At 39.7% G+C, this 19,073-nt stretch overlaps 1 protein-coding gene across 1 annotated transcript in view; it reads left to right on the plus strand.

Annotated features, from left to right (window-relative positions):
* The window catches only part of IQCA1 (IQ motif containing with AAA domain 1), a 105,008-nt gene that overhangs the window by 45,190 nt on the left and 40,745 nt on the right, over positions 1-19,073 (plus strand). Inside the window, exons 7-9 of the mRNA XM_035566333.2 lie at positions 6,452-6,536; positions 14,110-14,232; positions 18,786-18,861. Of these exons, the coding sequence (XP_035422226.1) occupies positions 6,452-6,536; positions 14,110-14,232; positions 18,786-18,861 (284 nt within the window). The remainder of the gene's footprint in view (positions 1-6,451; positions 6,537-14,109; positions 14,233-18,785; positions 18,862-19,073) is intronic.

Below are 19,073 nucleotides of genomic sequence, written 5' to 3' on the forward strand. Positions count from 1 at the left end.
CCATTTCTGTGCCATGGTGGCAGAAATTTAATATTCAACTTCTGTAGGTTTATCTAAGCTTTCAGTATGGGTTAGATGTTATTAAATCTTGCAAACAAGTTCAGTTACTTAGGTCAGGTTGTGACCAACTCCCAGTCCTGAGTTAATTCAGATTTGAGCTCCAAGAAATTTTTTGGCAATCTTGGGGGGTGGGGTAGGAAGGGACATGCAAAATCAGCAGCACCGAAACATTGTGAGTGCTGATATTGCCTTTTTTTTTTTTTTAATTTAAACTGAAATCTTGAAAGTGATAAATCTTGTTTCTTGTTGGCATTATTCTTGCCCACGTTGCCTTTTTTTTCCATTCAAAAACAGAGCAGTAACTTGTAGCACCACCTTCCCGTGTTTCTGATTAATTTCAAGGAGAAAACCTACTGCTATTTTAAACCAGGAACATTTTTTGTCAGAATTTTGAAGTTACCAATAGGTCAAAAATCCCTTTTCCATCCTTTTCCCAGCATGGTTTACAGCAGGATAGCCAAAAGTGTGACTTCAGACTGGCCAGGCCTGTCTGAAAGGGAGCAGAGATTCCCCTTTTTCCTAGTACACTAACTACATATTGCTATCCTTAAAAGACCAGGAGGATTCTTGAACAGATAAAATAACTTCATGACAAAGCAGAAGAGACTATTTCATTTTAGGAACTGTTCATTGGGAACTCAAGAAGCTTAAGAACAACTGTACTGGGTCAGCCAAAGGTCTACCTTTCCTGGCCACTAATACTACATGTAATAAAACCATCACAGAGGATTACCACATTCCACACTTAAGCCTGTCCCCTGCAATGACTGTTCCCAACTCTTACTTGGCTTTGAAGCTCAGTTCTGCCATTTCAGATCTAAGGAAGGCATTGGGTACCCCCAAAAGACAATCTATTGTTTTCAATTGTGATAGTTACTGCAAAAGAGATATCACCTTTCCCCCAAAACCTTTCACACCCGCTTCTCCATGGGAATGTTTCTTCTTGCACGTTGTTGGCCTCAACACTTGATCTTAAACTTGAAACCAAATATATAGCCAGAACAATAAAGGTTCCAATCCTCCAAGCACTTCTCCCTGCAAGTATCCCCACCGACTTACATCCATGCATAACGACCACACATCCAAGCTAATGCTTGGAGGATCAGGACCATAGGTAAAGCATCAGTTGTAATATGTCTGGTTGTAATACGTCTGTGTCCAAACCCATTAAAGATGACAAGGAGCCTGTGGAAATCAATCTTGCTTTATGAGTAATTTGATATTTGTTTAGGTTAAATTTATCTTGAAGTGATTTTTCAAAGAGCTAAAGAAAGCACACACAAGGAAAGAAAATGCTGGAGCAAAGACACCTAAAATGAAATAACACCGCTGTTTAAGTAGTTTGAGAGAACCCATATCAGGTTGGATTACAGGAACAGGCAAAAATTACAAAACAAAGAGGGGTTTATTTCTTTACAAGGCTCTCCCCACCCTTTGTCTTTGTTTCTTTTCTGTGCAGAACACTCTGGTGTTCCTCTGCCTAGAACATACAGCCATCAGTCATGCCTTCTCTGTGCACAGCCCACATCCTTTCTTAACCTGAAAAGAGTTAAACACTCCTTTTTCTCCAAACAACAATTTTTTATTTTCGTGACAAGGCCTTTTATGCAATTAGCTAGAGAAGTGACAGCCAAAAAGAAAGAATAACACATGTAAAATCTTGCCAGAGAGCAGAGTAGGTAGTAACTTGTTGAGTCTATTACCAGGCAAAATGTTTAAATCAACAGTATGTTCTCATAAATCAGCCATATTTAGCCTTAACTATAACCATCCCTGAGCAATGTGGCTTAGAGAGAAAACACGTAAGGAAAAATTCTGGTTCTCTGGTGATGCTCCTGAAATGAGAAGAGGAGGAAGCACCAGATGAGACGAGCGCAGTGCATGGACATTGTTCAGACAATGAATTTATTTTACAAGTTGGAATTAAGATATTGGAGCATTCAGTGCCAAGCAGAGACTTGCAGTAGGCTGCCAATCACACTGACTCATACCACGTCTGGTGGTGGTTTGGAGACATTAAAGAACCATTCGAACCTCATTAAAACCCAGACTCGTATGTGGCTTGTACGCTAAAACAAATTTGAGCCCCAAAGTGCCAGAAGTCTATGCTACATGACCAGAGACAAAAGTTTACATTGCAGACCATAAAAGATCATTCTTTTTCAATTACCTTTGACAGATCTAAGTTATAATATGAAGGATAGGTTTGGAAAAGGGGCGAGCAGTAACAGTGAACCAGAGAGGAGAACAGAACGTAGCTAGAGTAACAATGCAAGAATCTCGTTAGATCCTTTTCTTACTTAGCTAGGAGTGGAAGACTGTCTCTTCACTCCTGCATCTCTGTTCATCCCTGCTTATTTGTCCAGTTGAGCTGTTCTGATTTAGATTTAAGGCTCCCACTTATTCCAATGAGATAGCTTCTCTGTAAAGCTGCTTACCAAACCCATACTATGCTCCCTTTGAAAGGATTTCTAGGCTCTCCAGAAAAATAATAGATTTCTCACATACCACGATTTCAAAAGGTCCCTTCTCCACAGTCCTTCAGCAATGTCCTCTGCAGCAGATACAATTATTAGTTCCATTAAAGCAGTGGCTCTGACCCAAAGAAAGATATTTTGCCTACCATGAACTCTGTCTCACAACGTGGAAGTTTCTTCCCAGCCCTACCCCTTAGTCTCACCTTGTTTGCTTCTATGCAGCCACCAACTCCAGTCCTACTGAGCAGTCGTACTCTTTACAAATTTCATTTGCTCAGCTGGCTGAACAGTTTTACTAGAAGTGCATCCTTCATATGAAATCTGATGGTTACGAGAGAATTCGCTTCTGCTTTTGCTTGTTGTCCTTAACACACTGTCAACCCTCCCACTGAAGCACTCGTGTTGAAAATAAGAGTCATGTCTTCCAGTTCTGGCAATTGCACATTTTTATGTGATGCTGGAAAAGCACAATTAGATTATTTTCCTGCAAGCGTTGAGACAGCAAGTAACAGATTCACTGAGTTTTGACTTGCCTTGGAACCAGGTGCTCCTGACATGTAGGATACCTCTCAGGTACACACACACATTCCAGTACCTAACCTTTCCACATTCTCCGCTCCCCCTCAATGTGCAACCAGACTTTCTGACCAGTTTTTAGTTTTTACATAGTTTTTACATATTATTCTCTTTACAGTGATGTGTAGCAAAAGCATCGGGGTCTATGAACTTTGTGGTTAATCTGTCTATAGTGACTGGCACGCAAAGGAAGTGTCAAGGTACTAATGAACACCAAAAATAAATATCAGGCAGATTAGAGGAAACACAGCCAGGGACTTTTCTTTATCACTCAACTAAAAAAGCAATCTAAATAACAAATACCAGCCTGAGAATCTTACCCAGTGATCGCTAATGGGCTAAAGTTTTACAGTGATTGCTAATGGGCTAAAGTTTTACAGTGATTGTAGCTGCATCTCAGTTTTTGGAGTACACAAACAACTCAGGTGCGTGTATAATGCTGCTCTAGTCCCCAGGTTGATTTTCAGGCTTGTTGCTGACTGTGGGAAACTCTGCAGCTCCACCTTCTGCAAGTTTTGGTTCAGAGCGTGGTGGTGCCTTTGATGCCAGAGATGGAACCAAGGATTTCAGACGTACGGCCCTCCTCTACACTGCACCCTCCTGGCTCCACAGAACAAAACAGCATCCTAGGCTCGGGCTTGGAGCAAGTTCCTACATCATCTGTTTCTGTTTTCTTTCAGTATTATTGCCTTAGAACTGGCTCTGATCATGAATACTTCATTGTTTCTAGGATGTTTCCAGAGGGGAGGGCAGTTTAACATTACATGAACAATTATTACTATAAAGCAACCTCAAAAGTCATTCCACATGTTTGGAAGATCCTCCTAGTACAAGGATTGTTCCCTCTTCGATGTGGAACATGCTGGGTGGAATTTCTTACACCATATAACATGCAGTGCATCTGATGGAACAAGGATATAGGAACATCCCTGGCTGTTCACAATGTGCGTGTTGTCCACTTATTTTGTCCTAATGTTTTGCCATTATCAGCAATTGTAAAGTGAGCTTATGCAAAATGTAGCTTTAGGCCCAGCTGAATCTGAAATAAAATCTTACGAGAAGCACATGAAACTACCCAGCGTGGTGGTGCTTTGAGTAAATTGCTGCCAAAAAGTGAACGGGGAAAGAAAATTGTGATTCATTACCTTTAGAATGGACTTCTGACCAGGAAGATCAATTACTGATTTTTCTATAGACATTTTACAGGCAGATTTTGAATCCCTGAGTTAAACTCTGTGGGTTTCATAAAGAAAGGAATCTGGTTGTAAGGGTCATGCACGGGCATTTCCAGGCATTACAAGATTGAAGTTGTAGGCATTTAAACCTACAGGAGAAAGAGTAAAGTCCACAAGAGGTCTGATAGGAAAGTGAGACAAGAACAATGCTCTGAGACTGTTGGGCAGCAATTGATATGTTAGGCAACAGTACACAGGAAAGGGTGAAGCCCAGAAAGAAAAAACAGATGTCCCTGAAGAATTAGCATGCCTGAAATGTGTAGTAGCTGTCTGCTCCCAGGTCACTGATGACCATGGGAACTTATTCTGTATTGCCCTCAACCAAAGATCCAGTCCCCAAACAGCTGACTGGTTAGTAAAGAGCTGACACTTTTTTTCTCCAATTGTTTCAAAAGATTGGCATTACCTTCTCTTAACCTCAAACTATTTTGCAATGTAAGCTCCTGCTGTAGCTGCTACAAAAAACTTGAGCTACGTAATCCTAAACTGCTGCACCGTGAGCAGAAAAATCACACAGAAAATACAGGTTATGGACAAATTGCAACTTGCTTCCAAATTGGAGAGTGGTAGAATTTGTTCAGCACTCAGATATAAACTCAGCATACATATCCAAAGGGTAAATATTTGTCTGCAAGTGCTGTAAATAATTTCAAAATGAAGAACTAGCACAAATAGCAAATGCAGCACTAGTAAATACTGAAAGCTGGCACTGATACTACATTCAGTGGGTGGTGGACTCCAAACTGGTTCTTCACCCACAGTGCATATTGCCTTTCCTTCCTCCCAGCTGGTGTTAGTAAAATAGCAACAGCCTTAAGAGCAGATTTTAAGATTTTTTTGTTGCTGTAAGCCAGACTTGTAGCAACATTTAAAATAAAATTGCATTTAACAAAATTGAGCTATTTTCTGCCTGTTAAAAAAAAAAAAGAAAGAAACATGATCTAACATTAAATAAACTAAATGATACAGTCTTTTGAAGCCAAAAGCCCATTCTTATTAGATTTTCAAAAAAAATCACTAACAATGCCACCCCTTTGTTGATGCAGACTGGTTTCTGGGAATGCAAGGAACAAAGTTTTACATCTGTTTGCATACAGAACTAGTAATTGTTGAACATGCAAGTCAGGGCTTACAAACACAGATGAATGTTTGTTTATTCTTTTCTAATTGGTATTACATTAATACCAGCTAGGGATCCAAACCATACACGTGGGTCTGAGCTCAAAATTGAGTGCTGCTTAACTGTAGATGAGGAAAGTCCCTTAAGGTACCAGTTTTTTAAAAAAAATGAAAGCAATTTTTATGAATCATGTCGACGTTCCCAAGTTATTTTCTTCTCAAGGGAAATTTCGTTTCATTTAGAAGAAATGTTACCATTTGATTTGACAGCAGCACAGATAGTTTTCTGATGTGTCAGAGTTTTCTTTGGAACACAAGATTGTCCTGATGTTACCAAACAGAAACTCTTACTGATATGATCCAAAAAGCTACAGATATGAAAGAAGTGAAAAATTCTCACCACTATAAATGGCTTTTGGACTGTAATTATTTATATGTTTTATTTATATGTTTCAATTTTATATGTTTTATCTCTTTCTGAAGGGTCTGGAGACACCAATGTTATCCATACCCATCTGTGAAATCCTACCACAAAGCCTCTCACTGTCACCTCCACAGCTTTTATCACTGCCCAGTTGTGCAAGTACATTAGAAATTTTGGGGGTGGAGATCCTCACATACAAATACAATCTGGAATTTGTAGATCAAAAATCAATTTATTATTTTTTTTTAATAAAGCTGGGTGTTGAAAGCAGAGAGCAGAGCTATAAATATAAGCATTTTAAGCAACGTCTCAGCTATGAAGTGACGCACAGTCCTAAGAAATTCCATAAGGACATTCAGCGCTTGGTAGACCACATAAGAGAAATGGGCTTGTAGCTCTTTTAATGAATTTGCTGGACAAAAAACTACTGACACAGGAAACAGTACAGCACTCTGTTTCTGGAGAGTGAATAGTATGCTTCACCACCACCTGACATCTTTGTCAACTGCATGAAAAGTTATGGATTTTAATTCCTTTTCCATCTTTTGTTTCTCATGCAGGCACATTATAGGCAGGTTTCCTGACTATCCTACCAAAGAAGCAGGAGGTTCAGCGACTATTTTTTCTCAAAAAACCCCAGAGCAGGTACTGTCACTCCTCTAATGCAAAAGGCTAACGGGATTGGGGAAGGAACCTCCACAAAACATGTCTGTTTATTTAAATTGCAATTTTGCATGACAATGCCCTCTAGTTCTTTGGGTACCTTATGATTAAGGGATTTTTGCTGCTAGTGAAAATATTTTTTTCTTCCAGGGTAAACCACAAAACTCAGGTACCAAAATTTGTTCCCTTTCAAGATATGTAACCACTTAGTCACAGTGGAAGGTGCTCAGCTATACAAATTACACAGCTAAATGTGTGAGGGAGCTGGGAGCAATGGGCTCAGCTACAAAGAATTGCTCAAATGTTCAAAAATCCATGTAGTTTGACTGGTGCTAGACTCTAGTGGAAATATATATCAAAGTTTTACTTTAATCTAAAAAGCTTTGGTTTAAACACGCATCCAAAGCTACCAAGTTCAGGAAAAAAAAAAACTGAGATTGGTTCCAATGTATCTACATTCAGTACCAGCACAGCAATTTGTTTAGTTTGAGCAGAGAAGAGTTTCCTTACACAGGCAGGCCTAGGCCTTGATTTACTGCCAAGAGAGTTTGAACAAGGGACACATTCAAGTGAAGGAATCATCTTGGCTTATCTTATGTATTCTTGTAATGATCTCAATTGTTTTTCCTGAGAAAAAACACTCTTCTGGCTTCTCTGACTAATAGAAGTAGCTGATAATCTCTTCCTCTGATCATCTGGGTCTCACACAGAGGAGGTGATTAAGACCAGTCAAAGAAGTGAAGGCAGTAGTTGGCACTTGGAGCCTTTTCCAGCCTCCATAGTGATCTTAACAGGATGATGAGGTTGTTGAGGGAGTTTACAAACAGGAAACCCTGCACAGAGGGCTAGGATTTGGTCCCTGAGTGAACCAAGCATGATGAGTGAACCAAGCTACTAGTGGGCTAGGAAAACTAAACCACGAAAGACAGACCTTTGTGGTCCTTAAAATAATGTTCCTCTATTGAGACAGACTGTTTTATTCATTAGTTGCTTGCAACTGATGATCTCACACAACTATGGCAAAACAATATTTTGGATTCACTCCTTCTTGGAATCATAGAGAAAATTCTAGGGCATGCTAGCAGCATCTATGGTATGGTTTGGGGAGATATAAATACAGACCAGACCAGCATAAAGCACAGTGCTCTAACCATTAGTTACTTTGCTTACAGAAACACACAAGAAAACTGCGACAAACAGTTCTGTGTGCCTCACTAAAACTGAGCTCAGGGAATGCTCCTGCTTTTAGCCAAGTTCAGAGTGTGCTAAGGTCAACCCTGCCAGCCTCTGTATCTAAGTCGCTCTGTTGTTCAGTCCCAGACAGAGCGAAGGAGACCAGTCCATTAAGTTTTCAGCTTCTAAAGTAGAAACACATGCCAGTGTCAAGGCGGCTTTGTTGGCTGCTCTAAGCAGCAGGGAAGCCACCCAGCACGTGTGGGCTTGTTGCTGGACAAGGCTTCAGGGGTCACAATGCTAATTAGACGTGCTATAAACAAGGATAAATACAATTCAGAAAGAAAATAAAAATTACAAGAAATTGTAATGAGCAAAACTAGGTATGTTAGTAAATACTGGAGAAATATATTTTCCCTATCTTACTCCCAGCTTTGAATTTCCACCTTCAGCTATTTTGCTGTGGTTCCTGGGTATTTGCTTTCTCTTTGCATAAAAAAAATAAAGGAATCCAAAAACCTGGAGAAATCATTTTACTGCCTGGTTTCCCTGCATAAAGGAAAATACCTGCAAGAAAAAAAAAAAAAAAAAAAGCATGTATTTTCCCAGCAAATTTTCACCAGCAGTTATCTGATTTCGAAGAAATCCCTGGAGCCATTTTTTCCTCCTTTTTTAGCCAGCACAACTGAGAGCAGAATGTATTTCACATGCCTTTAACAGGCATCCAGAAGGTAGTTGGCAAAAGAAAGTTCAGTTTGTTCATGGTTCTACCTGAATGTCAGGAAAGTAAAATATTTTTTGTTCATCTGAGTCAGCCTGCATTTTAAAAATCCCAAAGGCAACTGGTTTTGTTTCACTGTGGTCTACTGGGCAACATAATAAATGAAATCCTGGCCCCATTGAAGTTAATGGGAGCTTTGCCCTTGAATTCAGGGGAGACAAAAGATTTCACCTCTTGTATATATTACCTTCTGTGAATGGGTTGGTTACTCTCAAGTTAAACTCCATGAAAAATCAGGACAGAACTGCATTTAAAAAATGAGCATTTTATAAGACTTAGGTAAAGACACTTTGGGGAAAATAAAATACAAATTAATCACTTCACGAACCATTGCTGCATTATTATACATTCTATATTTCTTTATCTTTTGACAACTCTGACCTTACTTGACTTTGTAATGTAGCTAGCCTTCTGCACAAACTGCTTTCATGACATTTTACAAATATCTTTCAAAAAGGTAAGCCCAAGACATCCAGATGCGAAGGACTTGGTGATTTAGTCAGAAAAATATGTACTGTCTCAACCGAACAGAAGCATTTCTCTATTGCTTGATGCACTTTTCAGGAGAAATTTAAGATTCTGAGACTTGGTGTAATCTCCCTGCATCTGTTCCAGATGTCTATCCCTAACGGTTTTTCATGTTTTGCTCCAGAGATAATCATCAGATATGACAATTTTTGGCTTTGCCCTTATACTGCTCCCAACAAAATTATGATCTCTTCTTGTAGTTCATTAAGTCTCATCACCGTGAAAGTAAGCCAAGAGAGTTGTCACTTAGCAGTCACATTCCCCCTCTCCCAACTCCCCCTCACTTCCACTATTAAGCACCTTATAATAAAATAGGCTGAGATTTTGGTTATACATTCAGTTGCTGTTTGGAGCACAAAGTCATTTCCACATCAACATAATCTCAGTATTTGATCCAGGAGCACAGAAAAGGGGCAAGAAGGAGTATGCATTAACTGCTGTTACAGATACAAGCTCCTAATCCTCATTTGGCACTCCATGCAACACTATACCACTAATTAGCATTCATTATTACCAGCAGCTAAAAGTCCTCATGAATCCCAGTAATCAGTTTGATTGTGAATGTCAGTGCAAGGGATCCCAGTAGTTAATAATTAATAAACCTGTCTATTTCCCAGGTTGAGACAGTAAAGTGATATTATGCAATCAAGTACCACCATGTTCACATACACACACCTAAATGCATTATCTTCTTCCAAATGAATATATCAAACAGCCTTAGAGTGCCAGAGGTGGCTTTAAGAGGCTCTGTGGAGCTGCACGTTGTAGTATCCAGCCTTCTGCAAATACGCTTTTATCTTGACAGCAAATACACCAACTGTGAGTTTTTCAGCAGTCGGAATAAATGCCTACAATTACGTTTACCATTTTCTCCTGTGTTCCACGCTATTTTGGATGGTCTAAAAGGTGAAAATCCAGCCTGATAATTTCCTTTTAGACAAGTGCTAAACAGTGCCATCAGCTGAGGCTGGGCACCTCCAAGTCTTATACCATCATTATTAAAGTTAACCACGCAGAAGGGAGAAAAAGGTACTTAGGCTCTGTTAGACTACACAACAGGCAGACGTATTCACCTCCAGACATTGATGCACTGCAACAAAGCCACTGGGCAGGTTGGCTCCTGGTTCAGCAGCTCTCCACTGCCCCCTGAGCATGATTATTTCTCTGTTGGCTGAAGTCAGCAGGCTAGGTCGTGTGCCTAAAAGCCAGGCAGTATCAACAACCCCTGTTTTCATCTCTACCACCCACCTTCCCTGAAAAAAAAAAAAAAAAATTACAGCCAGCAACGGTAACAGATTTTTCATAAACACACTCAATGGAGACTAACATTTTGAAGTGTTTGCCAGAAAATGATCAAAAGAGCGAGCAAGTTTTTAACTGGTGAGTCAAGCTACATTTGGGCAACATCTGCCAGATGCAAAAAAAGGAGAGCATGTGTCAATCCTGGACTGAAATGCAAGACAGTCTATTAAATCCAACTGTAAGGTTTTGCAAGATCCACTATAACTATAAAATCTTCCCCATCATTTTGAATTCATTCCTGCAAGAATCCTGGGATTTTTTTTTTTTTTTAAAGCTTAAGCTTTACTTGCAGGTGCACACCCAAAGCTAAAAAATACCACCTCTAAAAAATACCACCTTATAGAAATAATCAGCTCGTAGAAGTTGTTTTAATTAAGTGTCCTGAAGCTGGAGGGAAGGTGACAGGTAGAGAACATTTACAGCATACTGTACGTTATGCACAAGTGATGTAAATGTGTGATGTTTGGGATGCTACTCTGGGACAATGGGATGGCATTTCTTCCCATCTCAGTCTTGTTTCCTTGGAGAAGAAACATTTTTGCCTTAAACATCAAAATAGCTTCTTCCTGAAGAGCTAATTCTCAAAGAGAACAAATTCTCTCCAGAGACAGTAGACTATGAGCACATTGTTTCTGTTCAAAATGGTTTTAAGGCCAGAATTACAAGGCCCTGAGGCTGTCTCACCCACCACAGTTGGCGATCTAAAATTCCCAAACTCACTCTATCACTGCTTTTTTCTTTTATGCCCACAACACTAATAAAGGCAAAAGGTTCAAACGAGGTCTTCTTTCAAGGAATGAGGGAAGGGATTATTCTTGAGGAGGAACATTTACTTCAAGTGTCTGCTTGCCTGAGCCAACACCAAGCTTTCTGTGACTGAGGAACACAGAACATAAGTGAGTCCTACTGGCAGCCAATGGTTTTCGGATACTTGGCTCATACACTGACATCAGGCATTTCCATTCATTGGCTGCCCTCAGTTTCGTCGCCCGTCTTTCCCAAAAAAGGGGATTTGCACTGAAAAAGTTTGGAAACACTTAAACTGATGTATAAAAAGGAAAGTCAATTTGGCTTTTGTGGAAGACCAGTTTAGAGGAAAATGTCTTTTCAGCCCTGAAATAAAAAGTTACTGGATAAAAGTCATCACTAGGTCTACAGGGCTCCTACAGCAAGACTAGGAAAAATTGAGACTAAAATTCATCCACTCTCACCGACGTGCATTCTCTTCCCCAACATTAAGAGTTTTCAAAGTGCTTTCAGCATCATTTCAAAAAGAGACAACCTCGCAAAGAAAAGGGCAGGCTGAAATAATTTAGGAAGACATCTGCTTTTATTTCCACTATGAAGTTTTCTTCAGGGGAAAAAATGTATTATAATGCAGGTGAATTACTTAGTTTCTCAAACTAACCTTTGCTTGTCCTTTCCTTTCTTTCCTGTTCTTTTGTCAGATTCTTCAGGCATCTTCTTGTAGCTGGAGGGGAAATTGTTCTGTGTAGAAGAATACAAGCCATGTAAGGTTAGGTACACAGCCAGCTTCACCCCACCTCCCAGTCCTCTGCAATTACGAAGCTGCTTAGAGCAGAAGTGCAAGCAGAGCTGGAGAAGCCATACCGAAGAAACACAGGGGAGAAGGTGTATCTGATGCAGACAAGGAAAAATCCTATTTGCTCTATCATTCTCTTTTGGGAAGCAGAGGCACACTTCAGAAAAGTCAGGCTTTACATGCTGGCCACGCCACCACCTAGGACAGAGGCCCTACACGTATGCAACCTTTGCCTTCAGTCACTGAGCATGGTTCTGGACTTGACTTCTTGTGTTCCCATACGTTTCACCCAGCACTGACTGTAGGCACCATTTGCTGTTACCTACTTAAGCAGTTAGTAGAAGGCTTCACGCCATTGCTCATACCCCACACAAGCAGTTCTGAAAATGGTAAACACAAGCTTTGTTTTTCCACCCTACAAAGCTGATGAAGGCAAGACAGAAGGATAAGGGCAGTTCAACAACTCCATCCCAGTATATATTTTGTTCATAAGAACAGAACCTAACCCCTTTCAGCATCTTTTTATTCATCTGTATAAAAACATGAAAAAGAAACTGTTCCAATCAAAGTCTGCATATACTTAAAACATTGCCAGTAGAACTTGGAAGCACTGCCTAAAATTAAAACCTTTTGTTAATCACATGCGTGCTTACAGGACTCCTGCTGGATAAACCCACCCCTCGGATGCTGGAAGTGGTTACAGCTACTCGTTAGCAGGCAGGCAGAGCAGAGGTTGGAGGCGGAGGTGACAAGGTTGGATATCTGGCCGGGTATTAGTGCTACAGTAAAGGATACAGTCTGAGTAGCTCTGTTGGTTTTGGATACAAGAGGCCTGCTGGGACGCTAAAAACCTATTTTGAACTCTAGTCAATCTATTAATCTATCCAAGAGAATGAAATGCTTCACTGCTTATCACCGCAAGATATGACTGAACGGTGCTTGGGGTTTAAATTACCATATTTAATTAAATGTAAGGTACTGAAATGCTTGGGGAAATCCAGTAATGAAGTTTCACTGACTGCAAAATATAGCCCTTGTCGCCCCTCGCTTCCACTGCCCAATCTTTAATTCATTAAAAAGCATTTTTTAGAAAACAAGTATTTTTACTGTTACAGGAAACACTTGTCTTAAACTTGGAAATCTGTTTTCTACACTTTCACAGTACTGCCAGTATTAATGGTTCATTAATAAGCTTCAGTGTCCACAGATTGTTTTACACTCACCAGTGGATGATCTTACAGTTCATCTCTGGGACAAGAGAACACAATGAAAGGTGTCTGGGAACGAGAAAAATGATAGAAAAAGCAAATCTCCCTGTCTGCCTTTTCAGATAGTAATGTATAAATGGACAGGAACTAAGCTGAAGTAGCTCTATCCAGTTACCAGCTACTGCTACCTTGCAGGGATAAAAATGCTGGACTATCAGTGTACATCTGTCAGAGTTCATCACAATATCTCTATCCAGTCTCTCATCCACTGCAACAATTTCAGTCTTTAGCCGAATATTGAAATTAGACATGCCTCAAGGCAATCTCTCAGAATCCATCTGTATAATATCAATCTGCCTTAAAAATGCTAAGACACATTCATAATCCAAATGCAAGTCCAGAGGGAGCTCAAAGTTGTATATCATTAGGATATTGTGCTTCTGGGTGGTTTCAGGAATTGGTCTTACTCGATAAAAGCCATAGTGGTTTGGGACATGGAAATCACTTTCTCAAATACATGCTAGGAGTCAGCACCATCAACATTTGCAGGTAGGAGTGCTGTCAGCATAAGTGAAAGGGGTCGCTCTGTCATGGATTAGCTGCTCTGAAATTCTCCACACCATGCCAAGCATCTTCTGAAATCTAGATTTGTAGACTTGTGTGTTCAATTCAGAGCTTTCACCCCCCCCCCCCCCCCCCCCCCCCCCCCTCACCTCTAAAATGGTTGCAAATGCTGCAGTGACATGTAAGTTCTGTTCCTGTACCCCTCACAGTACAGGGTGAGTATTTGGAGTTGCTGGAGTTGCCCATCACCATCTAAATGACAAGCGGAGGGGAAAGGTCTAGTCAGAACCTAGCCATAGAAGAGTATACCAAGCAACATATTGGATATTGAATTTCCCCAGTAGTGGAAAGCTGAAACCAAGGCAGGAGAAATGCATACTAGTTCCTAACTCTTGCAGGACATGTCTAACACCTTGCATGTGAAAATTCTGTCCATGTTTCTTTCATCTCTTTCAGGTTGCCGCAGAACTGGCTGCCAAAAAGGAGATGGCTCTGCAGAAAAAATCCCAAAAGGAAGAAAAAGAAAAAGAGAAAGGAAAGGAAAAAACAGAAGGAAAAACACAGAAAACTGGAAAAAAGGTAAGGCTTCCTGCAGTAAAATCAGTTAGCAGTTTGTGAAAACAGAGCTGAAGTCCAGCCTACTCAACTATGTGTGGGCGGAGAATATTAATTTGTATTGCCACCAAGGCCTAGGCTCAGAAGATATAGGAACTGGTTGAGGCCAGTCCCTCTGAGACTTTCAGTCACCTTGATGCTCCCAGGGAACTGAATTTCACTTCTCATTTTTTAGGAAAGGAGTTTGCATGGCCATGACTCAGCTCAGTGGAAAGAACTGTTGTAGGTGGACAGAATGCCCGAAAGAGATGAGAGGGAGAAAATACACTTTATGGCATTGACCTTGTTACCAAGACAGCATGCACACACTTTTCAAAGCACTGCTGCCTTTTGTACAGATGGAAAACTGGCCACCATTTTGTTCACCAGGCATTTACACTCTTAATGTGGAGTAGGGAGAAGTTAGTAACTTCACACAAGAACTAGGAAACAAGAACCTCAGTTTCCATCAGATACCCATTTCTGATCTTGCTTGAATTTCAAAACTTATTTTACATACAGTTCACTAATGGCTGGCCGTGTTTTGTACTGCAAGCCAGTATTTTGTAAGCATGTAAATAGCAGTCATGCATTTTCAGTTCGCATTCTTAGGATATGAACTCTTTTCTGCTTCATGTCACAGCAGACACCACTTAATGTGCGATATATTCCCTGAAATCTTTGTTACACTAAGGTTATGGTTTCCCTGAAGGTGTGCTCCCAAATTATTTCAGGAGCAGCTTTACAGAGAAAAGCATCTCTGCAACAGCGCAGTGACCAGAGGGCATATTCGAAACCAAGCTTTGCAACAAAAGTTGTATAGTTTTGCTGAAGCAGCAACTTTTAGTTATCATTTACTTTATAGTATAAACAAACCTGAAATAATGTTTTTGTTTGTTTTTTTTAATAAGGGTCATTAATCTAAGTATGTGGAAGAAAAAAGGTCAATACACTGGCACAAAGCTTACTCCTCATTGCAAAAATCAGAAATTGTGCAAAATTAAGTGTTAACCCTGGAACAAACCAAAAACATGCTTTTCTCAGGCAACAATCACCACTTTGGCCAAAGCTCTTGTAACAGCTAGCCAGGAAACTAAGTTACATGAACTTAGGAAGCATCAATCTGTCTAATTCGGATGAAGATAAAGTGTTAACCCACAACTGAGAGTGTTTTCAGCTTGGAAAGATGCTGCTTGGGTCATACAAGACACAAGAATCTGGGTTATGGGGTTTTGGGGTTTTTTCTTTATAAATGAAGATGTATAGCAGGCTGAAGGAAAAGCATGTATAAAAGCGTTTTCCAAGCTCTGAGCCTGAGGCCCGTCTTGTGCAGAGTGCATGGATAACTTGAAACTCCAGATCTTAGTCACACACATCTTCAGACATCAGATCACAGGGTGACAGCATTAGTAAAGGCACCAGGCTCCAAGGAGTGGGAAGCGGACTGCTGGCACCACCTTGTTGTACCTTAGCTGGCAGAGCTGAGCCCAGAAGAGCAGGAGGGCAGAAAGTGGAGCATAATCCCTGCAGACCTAAGCCTAATACTGATACCAGGTTGTCCATAGATTTCTAGGGAGTTTTACAAGTGCCAAGTTCAGCTCTGCAGGACCACTTCCTCCTGTGACCCCTTTAATCAGTATGGCCATTGCAGAGCTCTGGGAGAAAGATCAGGTAAAAGTACACATAATGAAAGCCATTGCTTAGAAAAGCTTTTGCCATTACAGGCATAAAAGAGCATCATTCACAGCTACAGGACCGTGTAGCATCTCAAACTGTCCAGCTCTGCTTGGAAGCATTCACAAGGGTGTCCTCTAGCATCTTTCTATATGGCTTTGTCCTTGTCATTTGTCCTTCCCAACTCGGCCAGCCCAGAACGAAGCTGTGATGCACCTAGTCATGCAAAGGCAGCAGAGAAGGCTGTTCCAGACACTTCAGTCCAAGTTAAAGTGAGGCATTAATGCTTAGACATGCTAAAAATGCCAAACCCAATCTCCAATCTGAGCTTCTGAAACTGGATGTCAACTAACCCATCTGCTTAAAAATATGACTCACAGAATAAATTTGATTCCTTGTGTTTTTCATCTTCCATAAGATAAGAACCAAGACTACACCAGAAATGAATCCTTATCCTCTCGCAGCCTCTGCAAGGTTCTTTTGAAACGGTGAAATAACAATATAGAGCTCTGGGGCTTTATAACCGGATGTCGTTCTCATCTCTTCAGCCATCACAAGTCCTGTCAAGTAAAATTCTGAGCCATTATATCAGGTTCTCTATGGTTCATTGAGAAAGAACAAAGGGAACATTCTCTCCAAGGTTATAATACTGACAGGAAAAATAGCATCTAAGACCAGTTGAGAAGTGTATGGAAAAGTTCTAACAGCAGGACTCTTATTAAAATAAGTGTAGGCGATAAGTCATAGCAGTGCAGTCAAAGAAAACCCTTGCTCATAACTTCACTTCTTTAAGAAAACAAAAGTTTGATCCCCGAAGGAAATTTAAATATTTCTGAAGCCTGATAGCAATCTTTAAAAAGACGTATTTGATACCAAAGTAACTTCATTTTCTTCTCTGTAAGGTGTTGATCTGATTTCCCATTGGGCACCTAAGAAAAAAAAACATCAGCACCATCTGATTCCTCTTTCCAAGAGCAGAACTCATTAGACCAGTTTGGGCTGCTTCAACCAGTAACATTCTGCAACTGGTCTTGCTCACAGAACTTGAGCATGGCTGTGCAATTCACAGATTTCATCCAGAAATATATAACACTGAGGTGCATTTTCCTCGTTGAAATCCATTAGTAAAATCTCCATAACAAAAGTGCAGAACAGTCAATTCACAATGTTCCTTGCTGTTGAATGAGAATATAAAGTCATAAAGCCATCTAGCATGGGCTAGAATTCAGAAAGCTTCAAAAACATTAAAACTATTATTTTCATATTTGTGCCTAAATTGAAGTGTATGTTGTTGGTTCAGGGTACTTCAGAACACAGCACAGAATAAGCATGGAATCAATCCACCGAACACAGAAAAATACATCAACTGACTTCAAAGGAAGTTTTATACATTACATTGACCCTTGTTCTGTTAATACATGCAAGAGGGAATACAGAACAGCATTCTGCAACTGTCCTTTGGACACACAATGGTTTTGATTAAAGTCAATGACACTGATGTAAATATTGCTATGTCAGTTTACAGAAATCATTGAAGCTAGTAATTAAAATGATCTATTGGTTTATTTTTAACAATAAAAGAAATGTTAACATGCATCCTATGCTATTGAGTGGCTAAAAATGAATACAATCCCATTTTTAGGCTTTTAATAGTTAGCAATTACAAGTATACTCTTAGAAGAGCATATTTTAAGCGTTTTCTAAAAATGTCAGTGCCAAGGATGAATCTCAAAGTGCCACACCCTGCCAAAACTGAATACATGCACAAGCAAGAATTTAGATTCCAAGAATCAAATCCTCAAGCACTTGGCTATAGTTAACCCAAATGATTCTTGATGTTTAATTTAGAAACTCCTGAATCTTTTTCAAGTATACCTATAGACCATGGCATAGAAGTGGTAAATGTATTTAGGTTCTGCATGTCCTCCTGGGCCTAAACTTTAATTGCTATAATAATTTAATTAAAAACATTTAATAATTCATGTGACCTGTCTGCAGCTGTATCTGATAAGCAGGTATGTAACGGCATCTAGTTAAGGAGGCACTTGTAGGGATTTTTTTTTGGTTCTAGTTATTTCAGGAACTGCATCTTATAACTTTCTGATAACCAGCACGTTACAGACTAGTCATTGATTAGCAAAGCCAGATACAACTTCTGTTGTCTTGGGTAAATCCACACCATCTCCTCCTCAGATTTCTAACTTCCCACGTAACTGTTACCTTACTAACATTTTGAGGACTTATGACTCACACAATGTGAAGAATATTTTATAGCTTTCTGATGAGATTTTCCATTAGAAATACTGGTTCAAAGAAATTAAACTATTTCACGAACATGTCAATGTCATTTAGTTCAGATAGGAAAACATCAATATGTTTTGATGAAGTGGAAACAAAATATTTTGTTTCGCAAAGTACACCAAGTTCATTATTTTTCTAATAACAGATTAAAATGAAGTTTCAACAGCTTGGAATTATCCACAGGTTGGGAATTCCTTTGGTGCACGGAGGGTGCAACCCAAGAATAACTGAAAAAATAGCAAGATAATTTAATTTACATGTTTTGCAAGTATGCTACCTATGTTACAGATTCCAACCAGCCTAAATATAATTCTTGTGACCTCAATAGGTCAGCTGATGAACTGACACTCTACCATAATTTTTTTTTTTTTTTTTTGAAGAGGATAAACTTTCTTTATAGCCTGCTAGGAAAACTGTAGCTGATGAAAAATTTCATCACAGTGTGATAAAATGGTGTCTTATTCCTCAAATTGCAACAATTAAAAATGAAAATTATGACTTTTTCACACTAAGTTCCTACATATTAATATTCTGATTTTTCTTTTTACCCCCCTCGAGTCTAGGAAGAGGATGAGGGCTGGAAAATGGCTCCCAGTAATTTCCTTTCAATAATGGAGGAAGGAAGCAGTCAATACAAAGGTCAGTAGAAAAAGATAACAATTACAGCTGGAATGTTCTTCTAATTCAGTTTAATCTGAAAGTCATTCCTGTAAGGTCAAACTGCACAGCTGCCCAAACTGTGTAACTTTATAGAAATGAGGACATTAGATAAATGGTATTTAGGAAGTCTCAGTACCTCAAGTACCCAGGAGTCTCAAAATCATAGTGCTAATCACAAAGGATGGTACATT

The sequence above is a fragment of the Cygnus atratus genome, chromosome 6 (assembly GCF_013377495.2).
Source record: "Cygnus atratus isolate AKBS03 ecotype Queensland, Australia chromosome 6, CAtr_DNAZoo_HiC_assembly, whole genome shotgun sequence".
Taxonomy (NCBI): Eukaryota; Metazoa; Chordata; class Aves; order Anseriformes; family Anatidae; genus Cygnus; species Cygnus atratus.